The 17,500-nt window shown below is 47.8% G+C and overlaps 1 protein-coding gene and 1 long non-coding RNA gene across 2 annotated transcripts; both read left to right on the plus strand.

The window, feature by feature from the left end:
• On the plus strand, positions 1-769 carry LOC115539815 (uncharacterized). The gene is made up of 2 exons (XR_003976041.1): positions 1-59; positions 237-769. It is a non-coding gene; the product is annotated as an uncharacterized LOC115539815 (long non-coding RNA).
• Positions 770-2,346: 1,577 nt separating this feature from the next.
• pi4k2b (phosphatidylinositol 4-kinase type 2 beta) lies at positions 2,347-15,825 on the plus strand. Its single transcript, XM_030350598.1, has 11 exons — positions 2,347-3,465; positions 6,080-6,231; positions 9,254-9,334; positions 9,533-9,652; positions 10,246-10,377; positions 11,208-11,361; positions 11,736-11,791; positions 12,557-12,659; positions 12,764-12,897; positions 14,689-14,748; positions 15,539-15,825. Exons 1-11 carry the CDS (start codon positions 3,072-3,074, stop codon positions 15,710-15,712), a joined length of 1,560 nt encoding a protein of 519 aa, XP_030206458.1. The 5' UTR covers positions 2,347-3,071; the 3' UTR covers positions 15,713-15,825.
• The last annotated feature ends 1,675 nt before the right edge of the window (positions 15,826-17,500 follow it).

Consider the following 17,500-nt stretch of genomic DNA (forward strand, 5'->3'; position numbering starts at 1 on the left):
TTCAGCATGATGAGAAGCCATATTGTACAAACTGCTACATGCTTCACTTTGGTCCAAAGGTACTGCTTGTTTTTCCAATTGTGATTAAAAATACAGAGAGATGTCTAACACACACGCACGCACGCATTGCCCGCGGCACACACACACACACACACACACACACACACACACACACACACACACACACACACACACACACACACACAATGACTTTTGATTTGGCCTCCCCATCATAGATGACAAGACCAGTAAAATCCTGGCAGAGGAACCAGAGGAACCAGACTTAAACACAACGATGACAAACATCCGGGATTTGGTCAGAGCGCCTCAGTGATCAACAAACCAAACAGGAGACCTACAGACAGTGGGAACCATTCATATCATATTTAAATCCTGTATTCCGATACTTTTATTTATTTGGTTAGAAAATGACCCACAATGCAATGATATACATTAAATATCGTTATTATTCGGGGTTGTATGAAATCTATGAACTCTATGACCTCTGTTAATTTAAAACATTTCTATTGTGCGTCGGTCATTTATTTTCGCATTGCACCTTGTGTTGTTTAAGAGGTAAAAAAATAGCAACACACCTCAACGCAGAGTGAGGATTAAAATGTTTATGTTGTTGAATAGTGTATTGAATGTACATGCATTCACACAAACGTGCATCCATGTGTGCGCAATAAAAAGTTGAATATTGAAGATATCCTTAATGCATGTTCATATGGTGTATAAAGGATTTCAATAAAGTTTTGGATTTGTCCTTTGTGCAACATCCTTGCATGCTCAAAGCAGGGGAGGGGGGGGGGGGGGGGGGGGGGGGGGGGGGGGGCTGCGAGGTAGATGAAGGTGGAGAACCTGGGGGTGGGGCCTGTTGGCTGGGCCACAAAAGGCCCCATGCCAACGCTGCTCAGAAATGGTGGCACGCATGGGCCAACACCAACGCACACTCACACCCATATGTACACAGACACACACACACACACACACACACACACACACACACACACACACACACACACACACACACACACACACACACACTCACTCACTCACACCAATGTGTATACAAACACACACACACACAAACACACTCACGGCAATATGTGTACACACACACACGCCCATATGTATACACACACACACACACACACACACACACACTCACGCCCATATGTATACACACACACTCGCATCGATATGTAAACGCACACACACACACACTCACAACCGTATGTATACACACACACATAAACACTCACACCTATATGTACACACACACACACACACACACACACACACACACACACACACACACACACACACACACTCACACCAATATATATACAAACACACACATACAAACATACACTATCACACCCATATGTATACAAACACACACACAAACACACACACACACACACACACCACACACACACACACACACACACACACACACACACACACACACACACACACACACACCACACACACACACACACACACACACAAGCACGTGCATGTATAATGTCGCAAACTGTTGCAAGGTTTTATCACCCAACGACGGTTGAACACACATGTAGACACACGCGTGTGCACAGAGCCCACTTCCTGCTCCTCTCCTGCCAGTACCTGCACGGACCCTATCCCAGCGCTCCCTGGAGGGCTCTGCTGAGGTACGGGAGGAGGCGTGTCTCATCGGATCCTTCGCGCCTTTGAATCGGTCCGCCCCCCCCCCCCCTTAGCGCTCCTGCATGGCTGTCTTGTTCAGCCCTGTAACAATCCTCCACCTTGACACATCACAAGGAAGCTGTGATACCAGCTGGCTGGCTGCTCATTTGCATGCGTGTTCCAGCTCCCCTCGCTTATTAGTGCGGCAGAGAGGGTGGGCGTGTGATTGGGTGAGAGTGGATGTGGTCGGGTGGGTGGGGGGGATGGGTGGCGTAGAATTGATGCACAGATGTGTACCGAGACGAGGGGACAGTTTGATGGGTGCAGCCTGGAGAGGAAGTGAAACGCACGCAGGTGATGTCATTGGAGTCATGACATCAGTGGAGTAAAAAGAATGCAACCACACCGATTTATTTTGTCACGAGAACCAGTCCAACCTAGGATTATGTCTTACTTATTGTTGTGTTAGTCGTTTAACTTCTAATTTGATGTTTAACCACGACACCGGTTTTCTCTGGCAGCTTTTGTGAAAACGCAAAAATAATAAAAAAATAAGTAGAAACACCCTGAGCCGCGTTAAATAAGTGCCATCTCATGTGGGTTTAGTCATGTGCGGGAACGTTTCAGAGTTCCTCCCTTAAAGCTGAAGCTACGACGTCAGCAGGAGAGGTTGTTGTTGTTGCGGCGCGCACTCGTCACTCTTCAGCTGGAGCAGAGGCCAGGGCAGGGGGCCCCGATACGAGGGCCCCCAGCCCTGGAGCGTTACCGACTCGGATGTCTGTGCAGGCCCACACACGACGAGGTGAATAGAATTTACTATAACATGCAAAAACATACCAAAAAGGGTTAAAATGTCGTGGAAGAAATGGTGAGAGAAAGGAGGAAAAATAACAATGTTAAAAACAAAAGGATTGAAAGATATTGCGCTCTAGCTCCGGGAGTCCAGTCTAGTAAGTAAGTCAGCTTTGCCATCTAGCGGATATGAAAGACATATCCATATTTTTTTTCATTTTAGCCTCGCATTTACTTTTGTCAGACGTCAGTTTTCAATGCCAAACCATGCGCATTAAAAAAAAAAAAACACATGCAATGCACTTTGCATATCGCAAACAACACTGACCCACTTCATTCTGACGAATTCGGAATTTAGAGTGCCTTATCTGCAGAGATAAATACACGGGCCTATCAGTGACAGAGCCGGGTCACAGCGCGCATGCGCGTCGTCGCGGAAGAGGAAGAGAAGGCAAAACCTGACGGATTATGTGGACATCCAGCCAGCTAAGGCCGGCCTGTTTAGACTAATGGACCTGAATACGTGTCTATAGAATGCCAGGCTGAGTGACCGCGGTGAAGCCACATGTGAATACAGAGCATCATAGAGAACAAGCGTGAGGATGATGTCAGAGTGCGACCCGTGCGAGACGGGGACAGCGGAACCGGGGATCGACGGACAGGCAACAGCGGTGGTGTCTCCGGCAGACGCGGGGGACCCCAACTTCCACTCTCCCGAAGCCCCCGTGCTGCTGTCGTTCGAGCACCAGAACCGGGCGAGGCTCGGAGGACATCATGCGTCCAACCCCGGGGTGGCCGTGCGCATCTCGGACTCGTGCGAGAGTGTCCTGACCGAGCTGGAGACGGACGGCTCCGGTGAGGAGGCGCTGCTGCTACCATGCCTGGCTCGGAGCTCCGCCGCGTCGTCGCCGCGGCGTGCCGGACGGGAGAAGCGCGGCGGCGGCAGGCAGCACAGACACAGCTCGTCTTCCGACAAGGAGAACCTCTCCTCGCCAGGTAACCTCACCTGGGTCCGGTGTCGGATTGCGATTGCGTCACTTGTTGTGGATTTGGAAAGTTGTGTTTGTGTGCTCGACAGGATTCCTGACATGTTAAAAGCCTTGAGTCTGATTGGTGGTTGCTGGGTCGTTGTGTTGATGCTGTGGGTCCAGGTCCACGTCACTCCTTATGGCAGTCATGCTCCTCTCCGGGTAGGAGGTCAGCAGAGTTGGCACCGCTGGCCCCCTCCACGCAAATGACGTCACCAATACAAAAACCCTAACCCTAAAATAGTCATTTCTATAGTAACCTTTTAATGTAATGAATATAAACCATTACAAAGGTTGGGGGAAAATTATATTATTAATTGTTTGCGATCTGGTCTCTAACCCTTATATCCAGATGTTGACATTATTTAGTTCCACCTGGCAGCAGCATGTCCCATCGTGTGTACATAGTGTTCCTTCCCAACACGTTTTAACATGTCATCTCTGACATGGCTTGTGTCAACAACACGCGACCTGCTTTAGTTAACCATTGCCCGTAGGAAGGTAGGCTACTATGCTCCTTTAGGCCACTGTGTACTGTACACCATGTGTATACCCTCACCTTAACTCACGATTGGGTTAAACCACTCCAACACTAGTTCCTAAAGATATGGGTCATTGTGTTTGTCTGTCGTTTTATTGCATAGGCAAGCATATATCTAATCCAACTTGTTACCCAAGGTGTTTCTGATGATGTCATTGTGATGTGTGTGTGTGGATGGCTCAAGCCCTCCAAATCTTATTAGGTTCATTGAATTGGGCAGTTTACACCAGCATTAGCTTCTACCGTACCCTCTCATCCAAAAACGACTTGCATGTGAGGTATCAATCAAACCATGCAATCCCTTTTATCGCAGTATCAAGTGTGTGCCAAGAACCCACTATCCGAATGTGTTTCTGAATATTTAATGCTCATCTTTGGGCTTCCTGGGTCAGTTAATGGGGCCTGTAGAGTCCGCCCAGTGAGGGGGCCTGTCGGCTGAGCGTTCTGGATGACCACACACTGAGTGCTCGCTCACACCAGGAGGAAACGGACTGATGTTCAGACTGAACCCGTTACCTAAAATAGTACCAGATCCGGCCCCTCAATTACCACTCTGTGTAGCGTGTGAGAAACCCACTTATGATGAGGCGCAAGCATGAAGGTGTGTATATCAGTGCTTTTGAATTGATATCACCTGACACCTCTTTTAGTGCAATTGTTTCTGTCGGGAGCGAGGTTTTGAATACAACAATAATGGAAATCTATGTTCACATTTGCATTTACATTGAGGGCATTTAGCAGTCGCTTTTATCCAAAGCGACTTCAGCAATAAGTACATTTGTCAGAAGAAAGAGAAACAAAAATATATCGCTGTTGGTACAGTAAGGATGTTCATAGAACCTAGTGCCAAGCACTAACAATCACTAGGTTAACCCATTCCCCGTATACAACAGACATAGCTGGGACGTAGCATTGTTGTGAGACGCTACACAATGCTACGTACTATTCTTAAGTGCCAGGACGTACAACATGCAATAAGTGTGTAAGGGGAGGGGGGGGAAAGGGGTAGGCTAACTACTTGATAGACAAAACCCTACACCCTGTTTCTTTCGCAGGGCAGTGCTTGTTAATGGCTGAGTCGTCGTCGATAATTCTATTCTTTCCATATCCAGCACTCCTCCCAACACCGTTTTTCTCCGGTATCTTACTTTGTTTACTCCTTCTCTTCTCGGAAACCAAATGAGGACAGAATCTTCTCTGCCTGCCCTCGACTCCCTGTGACAAATTGTTGCTCCCTTCCTTCCTCTTGTCCCTCCCTCCCTCCATCTCTCCATCTCTCTCTCCCTCCCTCCCTCCCTCCCTCCATCTCTCCATCTCTCCCTCCCCCCCTGCGTGTCTCTTTCATCTCTCCCTCGGCGCGAGCGACGCTGAACATATGGAGCCATCTTGTCAGCTGACTGTTGGCCTCAGCGGGGAGGAGAAGCTTTTCAGAGGTGTTATGTCACACCAGGTAACAAGAGACGACTTGTGTCTCTCTCACCCAGGGCGGCTGGAGAGAGACAGACGGGCTGGTGCTTTACTGTTGACACACGGACGAGTTTACCTGTTGTGGTCTCGCCTCTATCTTCTTCCCCTCAAACTCTCAAAATTCTCCTTCTCGTTATTCTTCTTCTTGTCCTCCTCCTCCACAAGTCTGTGTTCCAGGACTCCAACTGTCCGACAAACCACCCACAACCTTATCGCCTACCTGTCGTTTCCTAAAGGAATAGGACATGGCTATCTAATCTAGCTGTTTTTGTTACTTTATTATCAATTTTTCTTCATCCTATTGGGGCTGCATGTGGCTAACCGGAAGGTTGTTAGTTCGAACCCCCGGCTCCTCCTCGATGAATTTCGAGGTGTTCCTGAGCGAGACGCCTCACCCTGACTGCTCCTGAAGTGCTGGACGTCGCCTTGCGTGGCTGACACCATGGGTGGGAGGAGCATGAATGGGTGAACGTTAGGCGATGATGTAAAGAGCGCTTGGAGTGGACACTGGTTAGACTATACATCGGTCCACCCTGACTGTAACGTTACGCTCACCTCTTTCCCCCCTCTCCAGGTATCAACGGCGGGGACTTCAACCATTTCCCAGACGACCTGGAGTTCGCGGACATCGTCCAGCGGGCGGAACAGGCCATCGAGAACGGAGCGTTCCCGGAGCGCATCTCCCAGGGGTCCAGTGGGAGCTACTTTGTCAAGGACCCAAAAGGGGTGAGATGAAGGGAGGGATGGGGGAGGTAAAGTTGGAAGAGGAGCTGTTCCGATACCATTTTTTGTTTCCTGATACCGATTCATTAATAAATATTCAAATATTAATATTAATAAACAAACTAACTTCGAATATGATTTTTGGGCAAAAGTCAAAGCCCTAATACCGAGTATATAGCGATACATCCTCTAGCATTGTAACTACTAATAGCATTTGTTCTTATACTTGTATATGAAGGGTTCTCTTACGATGACAGCAATGATCAGTCGCTTGCTGTCAACTATTTTTTTTTTTTCAGAACCAGATCGTTAAATTCATAATCTATAATTATAATGATACATTTGTATTCTGCTATTTCTAGTTAAGAGATGGTGCACTTCCCTTTCCGACGTTAAACCTCGGACCGTTAACGAACGCTGCATAACACCGTCGTGTATGAGGTTCTCTGCCTGTGTTATAAAGGAGCTAGTCACGTGATGGTATTTGATCAGAGCATAGTCTTACGTACTCGCGATACTGCATTTTGGACAATATTGGACATTCCTCCAATACTGTCTAAAATGCAGTATGGGAACAACTCCAGCTTGTAGATGGGTGCAATACGATAGAGAGAAGTTAGAACGTTTAGAGTACAGTCCATTTATTTAGCTGCAGTTATACATGGCGAGTCACTGAATGCAAGTATTTAGCAAGAGAAAGCTTGTGGTTTCTTGGGAGTGTTGGACAGTGAGAGACCCTGTCCTAACGACAGCATAACATGGGTGATTCATTGTCTCATCCACACACACACACACACACACACACACACACACACACACACACACACACACACACACACACACACACACACACACACACACACACACACACACACACACACACACACACACACACACACACACACACACACCAAGTGATTGTAAAGCATGGAATGCGTTCTGTGTTGAAGTCATCCCTTATGCCTATTTAGCAATCGTAGCCATTCAAGCGTTACAGGCAATTAGAGCTGGGAAGCCCCCAAGACGCGCACATGCTGCTTTTTTAGAAAAACAACAACTTCCACAGCCAAACACCACGGGACCTGTTTAGTGTATGTATAAGATACATTCCATAAGCTTGTTTACGTCGCCCTGTGGGGACGGTTAATGCAATCCCTGGGAAACGAATGTTTGGATACCTGGAACAGCTCAATGGGTTCCCGTGTGCGCGGCGGAGTTCGGTAGCTGAACAGAGAGAACTGGAGCATGGTGTGCGTCTCTCTCTCGCTCGCTCCAGAGTCTTAGGACGCTGGTAAACAGCCCGTTTGAATCCATAGGTAAACAAGATGGTTTATTAATGGAGGAGCGAGAGGGGAAGAAGAGCGGAGCTTTGCGTTTGATGTCGAGGAGGACCCCCCCCCCACCCCCAGGCTGAGGAAGAGGGGAAGGGTTACTTGAAGCAGAGGAGATAGATGTTCATGAATGTACTACCGAGAGAGAGGGGCAGAGCGCCTTGAAGCGGAGGAGGAAGATGAACATGGAGGTAGTAGTGACGAAGAGAGGTAGAGTGACTGGAAGTGAAGGAGGAAGATGAACATGAAGGTAGTAGTGAGGAAGAGAGGTAGAGTGACTGGAAGTGAAGGAGGGATGAACATGAAGGTAGTAGTGAGGAAGAGAGGCAGAGCGACTCGAAGTGAAGGAGGGATGAACATGAAGGTAGTGGTGAGGAAGAGGGGCAGAGATTCTTGAGGCAGAGGAGGTCGATGAACATGAAGGTACTAGGTTGGAGGACGGGTAGAAAGACTTGAAGACTGAAGGAGGAAGATGAACATGGAGGTAGAGGGAGGAGGAGAGGCAGAGCGACTCGAAGCTAAGGAGGTAGATGAACATGAATGTACTACTGAGGAAGAGGGGCAGAGTGACTTGAGGAAGAGGAGGTCGATGAACATGAATGTACTACTGAGGAAGAGGGGCAGAGTGACTTGAGGAAGAGGAGGTCGATGAACATGAATGTTCTACTGAGGAAGAGGGGCAGAGTGACTTGAGGAAGAGGAGGTCGATGAACATGAATGTACTACTGAGGAAGAGGGGCAGAGTGACTTGACGCACAGGAGGGAGATGAATATGATGGGAGTAGTGAGGAAGAGGGAGGATGTAGGGAAGAAAGGGCAGTGGCTGCAGGATAAGGAGTGTGACGTGGTGAGCCTGCTGATAATGTATTCAGCGTGTGATCAGCATCACATTAACGAGCTCAATGGGGCAGTGGGGGCGGGGGGGGCATTGATCTGAGTGGGGCTGGCATGCAGTGAGTTTCCTCTCCTTATCCTTCCCTCCTACCCTTCCTACTTTCCTCCTTTCCTTCCTTGGTTTTTTTGGGGTAGCTCACCATCGATCCCGGTCTTTCTTTCCCTTCTTTTCACCGTATTTCTAAGCTTGTAAAAAAAACCTCGAAATTAGTTTTTGCGTCATTCTATCCTGTTTCCATATCCTGTTCCTCCTCCTCCTCCTCCTCCTCCTCCTCCTCCTCCCCCAGTCTTGTCCCCATCTGGCCTTGCATCGTGGTCCAGTAATTAAGTAACCAGTAATTAACTTAGTGTATGCTGCTTAATAGATCTTGTACATTTACATTGCATTAACATTTAGGGGATTCAGCAGATGCATTTATCCAAAGCGTCTTAAAATAAGTACCTAAGTAAAGATGTTCATAGAAACAATCACCTGGTTAACCCATTCCCTGTACACAACAAAGATAGCTAGGATAAGAGAGTACACAATGCTAAGTGCGTGATGGTGCAAAGTGTACGATATCAGTGTTTGACCGGTACAGCACACATCGCTCGGAGGAGCGAAGGGAAATGTATCAGAAAATAAGGCAGATACTGTATGAAACCGGTTTTAACCAGTCCCAGAGAACGAGGACATGAGGCTTGCATGGAGACGATGAAACGTCTCACGGTGTTCGTGGCGAGATCAACACCACGGTGTTTATAAATGGAAGTGTTGCTCTCTAACCGTGTGGGTTTTTTCTGCCGATCCCCTGTGACAGAAAATCATCGGCGTTTTCAAACCAAAGTCAGAGGAGCCGTACGGTCACCTGAACCCCAAATGGACCAAATACTTCCACAAGGTAACACCCTAACCTCGTCATTGCCCTTCACGCCCAGAAGAGACGAGTCAAATCGAAACTGCTCTTTTCTTACAAACATCCCAAATTCCCCTAAAACGTTTCATTTCTGCTTATCGTCTAACCCTCGTCTAACCCTCACAACACGAGGGTTAGACGAGGGTTATTTACTCTCTCTCCTCCCCGCCCTCTGACCCCCAGCTGTGCTGTCCGTGCTGCTTCGGACGAGGCTGCCTCCTGCCCAACCAGGGCTACCTTTCGGAGGCCGCCGCCTCGCTGGTCGACACCAAGCTGGGCCTCGGAGTGGTCCCAAAGACCAAGGTGGGTCCTGGATCCCCCTCTTATTCCAGCGCTCATGAATGGTGCGCAGTCTCTGAAAAGAGTCTGTAATAAGAGTATAAGAGTCTTTAATAAGAGTATAAGAGTCTCTGTTATAAGAGTCTTTAATAAGGTATAAGAGTCTCTGTAATAAGAGCATAAGAGTATTTAATAAGAGTATAAGAGTCTGTTATAAGAGTATAAGAGTCTGTAATAAGAGTATAAGAGTCTGTAATAAGGTATAAGGTATCTGTAATAAGAGTATAAGGTATAATACTGGCTGTTACAATACAGCTACCACTGAACTGAAGTCTCTGTAAAGAGGTATCTGTATTGTACAATACAATAGATTGTCTATTATATTGTATAATAGATGGTACAGAATAGGATGTACCCATCCAGAAGTGAGCAGTGCTCTCTGTTTTGAAGTGTAACATTCAGGAGCAGAGGAATAAGAGTTGGATTTATAATTCTGTTGAATGACGCTTGGACGGAACCGTTTGGGTGTTAAAAGGTCGGGAGGATTGCAGGGCTTGACCCCAGGAACGTTGGAGAGAGGAACGCTGAAGTGTCCTGATTGTCACTTCTGATCCCAGGTGGTGTATCTGGCCAGCGAGACGTTTCACTACAGCGCGTTCGACCGGGCCAAGTCCCGGGGGAAGAAGTACGCTCTGGAGAAGGTCCCCAAGGTGGGGAAACGCTTCCACCGCGTTGGGCTGCCCCCCAAGGTAACCACACACACACACCCACACCCACACCCACACCCACACCCACACACACACACACACACACACACACACACACACACACACACACACACACACACACTAGCAACCTTCCGGTTACAAGTCAATCCTCTCTACCTCCTTGCCTCACGTTTATAACTCGTGATCTAACCATTGAGGCGTTAATGTGTACGCAAAACAGACTGGAATTCAAACTCATCCTTTGGTGATTTATGTTCTGGTTTAAGGTTTTTCTTGCCAAGTATAGGCGGGAAACGGCCGTATCAATTCTCAGTCGATCGAAATATGATAAACGGATTCAGGGCCGTGTTTTTCAGGCAGCAGGAAGTGGAGCCACGCTACATTTCATGCTGGAGGAAGTCGTTTAAGGAAGTCTCAGTTCATCAGCCATCGGATCTCGTAACGGTCGTAGAGCAGGATGTTGCACATGCACATGTTCTTGATGAAGTAAAACGTGTTGAAATTTATATTCCAGGCATTTAGCAGACGCTTTATCCAAAGCGACTTGCATAAGTACATTTGTCAGAAGAAAGAGAAACATCAATATACCGCTCTCGCTACACTAAGGATGCTCATGGAACCAAGTGCCAAGCACCAACAATCGCTAGGTTAATTCCCGGTATACAACAAAGATAGCTAGGATAAGACGCTACACAATGCTAAGTACTATTTTTAAGTGCATGGACGTACAATATGCAATAAGTGTGTGCATTAAGTGCCAGGACGTTCAACGTTCGATAACGGAGTACATTAAGTGTCAGGAGGACGCAGAACATACAGTAAATAACAAGGCGTCCATTTTGTGCGTGAAGGTGGGGTCCTTCCAGCTGTTTGTGGAGGGCTACCATGAAGCAGACTACTGGCTGAGGCGCTTTGAGTCGGACCCCCTGCCGGAGAACATCAGGAAGCAGCTGCAGTCCCAGTTTGAGAGGCTGGTGGTTCTGGACTACGTTATCAGGAACACAGGTGTGTGTGTGTGTGTGTGCGTGTGCGTGTGCGTGTGCGGGCTAGAGGTCTGACTGTGTGTGTGCCTTTCAGGGCGTGTCCACGTAGTATCATTTAAGGAGAAGGACACAGTGTTCAGAGATAACATTGCATAACAGTATGAATACACCAGGTTCTCTGCATGTGTTATGCCTCTGTATTCAAACAGTACATTTCTACGGAAATGTAACTGCATTTGCATAGGAACACAAGGGGTGTGCGTGCGTGTGCGTGTCCTTTATAATAATCGTCCTGCCTATGCAGGCCCTTGTGTTTTGAAGGATGCCGCTGCTATATAAAGAAGTTGCCGTCTAATTCTCTGTCTGTGTGTTTGTCCTTGACGTTGCCTTCCACAGACCGAGGGAACGATAACTGGTTGATAAAGTATGAGAAGCCCGGAGAAGGACAAAAGGTTGGACCCAATAAACGCCGCTATATGCAATAGCGTTGGCATGATTTGACTATGTTTTGTGGACATAGTGAACGCATAATCAGGAGAGTGACGCGATGTTTGCCGTAGCAAAGCTGAAACCCTTGAGTCGTGCCGTGTTATTTTTTTGGAAGGCTATATTTCTGTTTGATCGGTTTACACTTTTGCCAACATTGCAAACATAAACACGGAAGTCCTGCCTTCACCACACAAACTCTTAACACAAGCAAGCTCGAACCAGCGCACAGATAAGCCGAAACAAACCATCGTCACGGTGACCTTTCATTCACCAGTGAGCTGTCTTTCGGCATCGTGTCAATTTGCTCTTTATTGATCGCCGACTGAACATCACATCCGTCCGTCCTATTAATCAGCCCGTTGGACAGTGTTCAATAACCGGCTGGTCATGGAGTCATTCTTTATCGAGTCTGTTATTGTTGATGGCTCATTCTCCCCTACCTCTCTCCCTCCTCTCCTCCCTACCTCCACCCCTCTCTCCCTGACTCCTTACCTCTCTCTCTCCCTCCCCCCTCCTCCCTCTCTCCCTCCACCCCTCTTTCCCTCTTTCACTCTCTCTTTCTCTCCCTCTCTCCCTCAACCCCTCTTTCACTCTCTCACTCTCTTTTTCCCTCCCTCTCTCCCTCCCTCCACCCCTCTCTCACTCCCTCCACCACTCCTTTACTCTCCCTCAATCCCTCCCTCCACCCCTCTTTCCCTCTCTCTCCCTCCCTCCCTCCTGGTTCGTAGGAAACCGAGTGGTCCGAGACCAGCTCAGATTCCTGCGTCAAGATCGCGGCCATAGACAACGGCCTTGCCTTTCCCTTTAAACACCCTGATGAATGGAGGGCCTGTGAGTATTCCAGCACTCCACCGGCCTCTCGCCTTACAGCTCTCCCTTCTCCTGCCAGGGATCCGTGCCCTAACCCTCCCCCCTCTCCCCCCTCTCTCCCCCAGACCCCTTCCACTGGGCCTGGCTGCCCGCCGCCAAGGTGGCCTTCTCCCAGGAGACCAGGGACCTGGTGCTGCCCCGCCTCTCAGACATGAACTTTGTACAGGATCTCTGTGAGGACCTCTATGAGATGTTCAAGGTATACGCATTCACGTTGAGGCCGTTGAGCAGACACTTTTATCCAAAGTGACTTAGAAAAAGTAAAAAAATTCAGAAGAAGGAGAAACAACAATATGTCGCTGTCGGTGCGGTATGGACGTTCATAGAAACGAGTGCCAAGCACTAACAATTGTTAGGTTAACCCATTCCCCATATACAGCTAAGATCGCTAGGATAAGATACTACACAATGCTAAGAACTATTTTTAAGTGCGTGAGAGGGTGTGTGGGGGGGGAAGTAGAGTAAGGGGGGATGCTATGCAAAGTCCAGGTGAACTCTGAATAAGCGAGTCTTGACTGGTTTGCGGAAGCTGGTGAGCGACTCTGCGGTCCTGACGTCGGCAGGGTGCTCGTTCTGCCGCTGCGCTGCCAAAACAGAGTGTGTATACACACCGAAAAATAAGATCCTGTTTTTAAACTGGGGACGGCAGCAGCATTTAAAACTGAGGCGCCACCAACAGTTATTTATGAGAGATTGAAAACAAATGACCAGGCCTGTGCTCGTCTGGGGTTAGTATCCAGCGAGAGACAAGCCAGTCATCAGATGCAATTATTTCGGAAAGAGCAGCAATGCTTATAATCAGCAGAGCCAATCACGTCTCACGGTCACACCCATGCCTTTCACCACGTTTAACAGATGCACACTCAAGCGCTTTTTTGAGATTCTGTACGTGCACTGAAATGAGTTTCCCATGTCTAATGCTAATTAGCTTATGGCTTGGCTCATTTCTGGACGAGACTCGGATATTGCGTGCGAACATGAAACAAATCTGTTTGATTACCGCCGACTTACAAGAATGTTTTTTGCAAAATTCTACACGATGTAGTGCAGTTTACTCTTCATAACTGATTTACATTCTGAGATATCTATATTGATTCTGCCAGCTCATGACATCACCCAGTCTGGATGTTATGTATGCCAGACAAAAAGGTAGAATGTGTATAAATTAGTCTAATTAGTCGTTTTTCTGTGACACTCTGACAATATTTGCTTAGAGTATTAATGTGAAGAATGATACGGCTGAGTGTGACTCCTGTTTGTGAAGACTTTTTGTCTGAAGTCTGTGGTGACACGTTCCTTTTTGAAGATTATATAAATTTGGCATTAACCCACATATTTCAATAACAGATAATATTAACAAAAGATACAAACAATATGAACACAATCAACATATGCATCATGCCATGTGTAATCCAGAAAACAAACAGGTTCTGGTCTTCTTCATTTATTTATTCATTTAGGGCATTTAGCAGACGCTTTTATCCAAAGTGACTTACAAATAAGTACATTTATCAGAAGAAAGAGAAACAGCAATATATAGCTGTCGGTACAATAAGGATGTTCATAGAACCAAGTGCCAAGCACTAACAATCGCTATGTTAACCAATGCCCCTAATTCACCAAAGATAGCTAGGATAAGATACTACACAATACTAATTTGTATTTTTAAGTAACTTAAGTGCGTAAGAGGGGTGTGGGGGGTGGTAGGGGGGAAGGCTCTGCAGAGTCTAGGGGAACTCTGAACAAGTGAGTCCTGAGTATTTTGCGGAAGCTGGTGGTCGTCCCTCGCTGGCTGTAAACTCTGTGGTCTGTGGTGGCTGTTCCCCTCACAGCCATCTAGCGCTGGGCCACGGAATGTGTCGCTGGTCTGCTGCCCCCTACCAGGCCACTGCCGTGACCAGCGTCACATGCCTCACACGTGCGTGACACTCGCCAGGTTTAAGGAGCGCTCCTCCGCGATGATATTAACTTTGTTTTGAACCTTTTTCAGACGGACAAAGGCTTCGACAAGACCATGTTTGAAAGACAGATGTCGGTCATGAGGGGGCAGGTAAGATATGAGATTTCACCCATGTTTCTGCTCTTCACCCTAAATCAGTTTATTAAAGTATGCTTGCATAAAGGTCACTTTAATGTAAGTCCATTTTGAGCTGTCTTTCATTGAAATAGTATACAAAATAGCAAAATACTTAGTGGTAAGTGATTGTACTGAAAGAAATTAATTTATCTGAAAGTGTATTGTAGTACACTTACATGAAGAGTACTGTGATCAAGAAATAAGTAACCAGGCATGAGTGGGATTAGCTATTACAAGCCATGTAGCCATCTGCCCATCCCTGTGATTTTGTGACATCGCACTGGATAGGCTGGTAGACTGATCTATCCAGCGTACATCTAGGTGCACACGCCCACTTGTGATGTCACTAAAACACTTACATTGGCTTACATCCAAACAGCTAGTAATGTGCAAATCACACTCACACCCGGTGGCATGATATCTCCCCTTTATCACTTAGTTAGAATACAGTATACTCAAAGCAAATGTACTACAATAAGATAACACAACATAGCATAAGATATACTTTATTCATCTCGGCAGAGAAATGTAGGCGTACGAGCAACCAGCATACATACACACAACCCAACACAACACATGTATACATACGTATCCCACATAAACAAAACCATGAGCCCACAAAAAAATAAAATAATAATAGGATAGAAAAAATAATTTCATAAGTACACTCACCCATCACTATAAGTCCTTAATGGTTGATCCCAATCACACCCGGTGGGGTGATATCACCTCGTTAAGTTGCACACCTCCCCCCCCCCCCCAGGTGCTGAACCTGAGCCAGGCGCTGAAGGACGGCCGCAGCCCCATCCAGCTGGTCCAGATGCCTCGCGTGGTGGTGGAGCGCAGCCGCTCCGGGGGCCACGGCCGCGTGGTCACCCTCGGCAACGCCTTCACGCAGACCTTCCACTGCAAGAGGCCCTTCTTCACCTCCTGGTAGACAGTGTGAGGAAGAGGAGGAGGAGGAGAGGCCCTTCTTCACCTCCTGGTAGACAGTGTGAGGAAGAGGAGGAGGAGGAGAGGCCCTTCTTCACCTCCTGGTAGACAGTGTGAGGAAGAGGAGGAGGAGAGGCCCTTCTTCACCTCCTGGTAGACAGTGTGAGGAAGAGGAGGAGGAGGAGAGGCCCTTCTTCACCTCCTGGTAGACAGTGTGAGGAAGAGGAGGAGGAGGAGGAGAGGCCCTTCTTCACCTCCTGGTAGACAGTGTGAGGAGGAAGAGGAGGAGGAGGAGAGGCCCTTCTTCACCTCCTGGTAGACAGTGTGAGGAAGAGGAGGAGGAGAGGCCCTTCTTCACCTCCTGGTAGACAGTGTGAGGAAGAGGAGGAGGAGGAGGAGGAGGAGAGGCCCTTCTTCACCTCCTGGTAGACAGTGTGAGGAAGAGGAGGAGAGGCCCTTCTTCACCTCCTGGTAGACAGTGTGAGGAAGAGGAGGAAGAGGAGGAGAGGCCCTTCTTCACCTCCTGGTAGACAGTGGGGGGGGGGGGGAGAGGTCCTTCTTCACCTCCTGGTAGACAGTGTGAGGAAGAGGAGGAGAAGAGATCCTTCCTCACCTCCTGGTAGACAGTGGGGGTGGGGAGGAGGAGGAGAGGTGATAAGGAGAGGCCCTTCTTCACCTCCTGGTAGACAGTGTGAGGAAGAGGAGGAGGAGGAGGAGGAGGAGGAGAGATCCTTCCTCACCTCCTGGTAGACAGTGGTGGGGGGGGAGGAGGAGGAGAGGTGATAAGGAGAGGCGGTCCATCTGTCGGTTTACCTCTCGAGACTCCTCCCCTCTTCTTCTGAGCCTTATCGTTTGGAATGCGGCCTGGGGAGGGTTTAGGGTGTGAATTGGAACGGCCCCCGGCTGGTGATTGGCTGTTTGTTACAAGAACGCCCGGTCATAAAACTCCTTTTGAATGTCGGGACTATGAAGAATGTTTTTGTTCTTAGTGCCGACATTCCTGTGTGTCGAATACCATTCCTGGTATTCGACACATCAGTCAAATACCAACATTCTCGGTATTTGACTGATGGATACTGTCGCCTTGGGTTGGTTCGTTAGGGTGGTCAATTAAGGGACGACTATTGAATATTATGGGCCTTGACCTTTTATAACGAGTGGTCAAGGTGGAGGGGTCGAGACTCTTGAGAGAGCTTGAGATATTGGCATTCCAAATTCCTTTGTGGGCCTCGAGGTTCTGTGAGATTTTCACGGGCAATTCGTTTAGAGGAAACCTTGGGTTTTACACGCGTTGCTTGAAGAGTTTTTGAAGGAACTCTCTACGTCCTGTAGCTCAGCTTCGAGCTACAGGCGACCCCAAACGCGCACCGTAGTGTCACGCTGTTATTTCCGAGTTTGAAGGTACCACTGTATTTTCTATGACACACCTGCTGGTACTGATACGTTTTTAGTATTTTATGCAAAGTTTTCCAGAGTTTACAGACGAACCCTGACCCGAACCACCACCAACTTGATGAAGGCTCAACCTGTTCACTCCCTCGATAGACTCATCTTTGCCTTGTGTCGATCACCCCCTACCCCCATGGACACGTGCACACTCACTCCGGACACGTGCACACTTTTCTATTTCTATTGGTATTATATTGGTTTGGTGCATAAGTAAGCAACACAAAAAAAAAACTAATTTATGACAACCTTTTAGTCCAGTTTCGGCCTCATCTGTCCAACAACCACAACCCAATTCCCTCTCGCTTCGCTGTTGCCAAAATATCCCAAAAAGTTTTCCAGAATA

This window comes from Gadus morhua, chromosome 3 (genome assembly GCF_902167405.1).
Source record: "Gadus morhua chromosome 3, gadMor3.0, whole genome shotgun sequence".
Taxonomy (NCBI): domain Eukaryota; kingdom Metazoa; phylum Chordata; class Actinopteri; order Gadiformes; family Gadidae; genus Gadus; species Gadus morhua.

Excerpts from the sequence above, each read along its gene's own strand:
- pi4k2b (XM_030350598.1), top strand. The coding sequence starts at position 3,072 with ATGATGTCAGAGTGCGACCCGTGCGAGACGGGGACAGCGGAACCGGGG. Across the intron at positions 3,466-6,079 it reads GGAGAACCTCTCCTCGCCAG|GTATCAACGGCGGGGACTTC; the intron begins GTAACCTCACCT and ends CCCCCTCTCCAG. Across the intron at positions 14,749-15,538 it reads TGTCGGTCATGAGGGGGCAG|GTGCTGAACCTGAGCCAGGC; the intron begins GTAAGATATGAG and ends CCCCCCCCCCAG.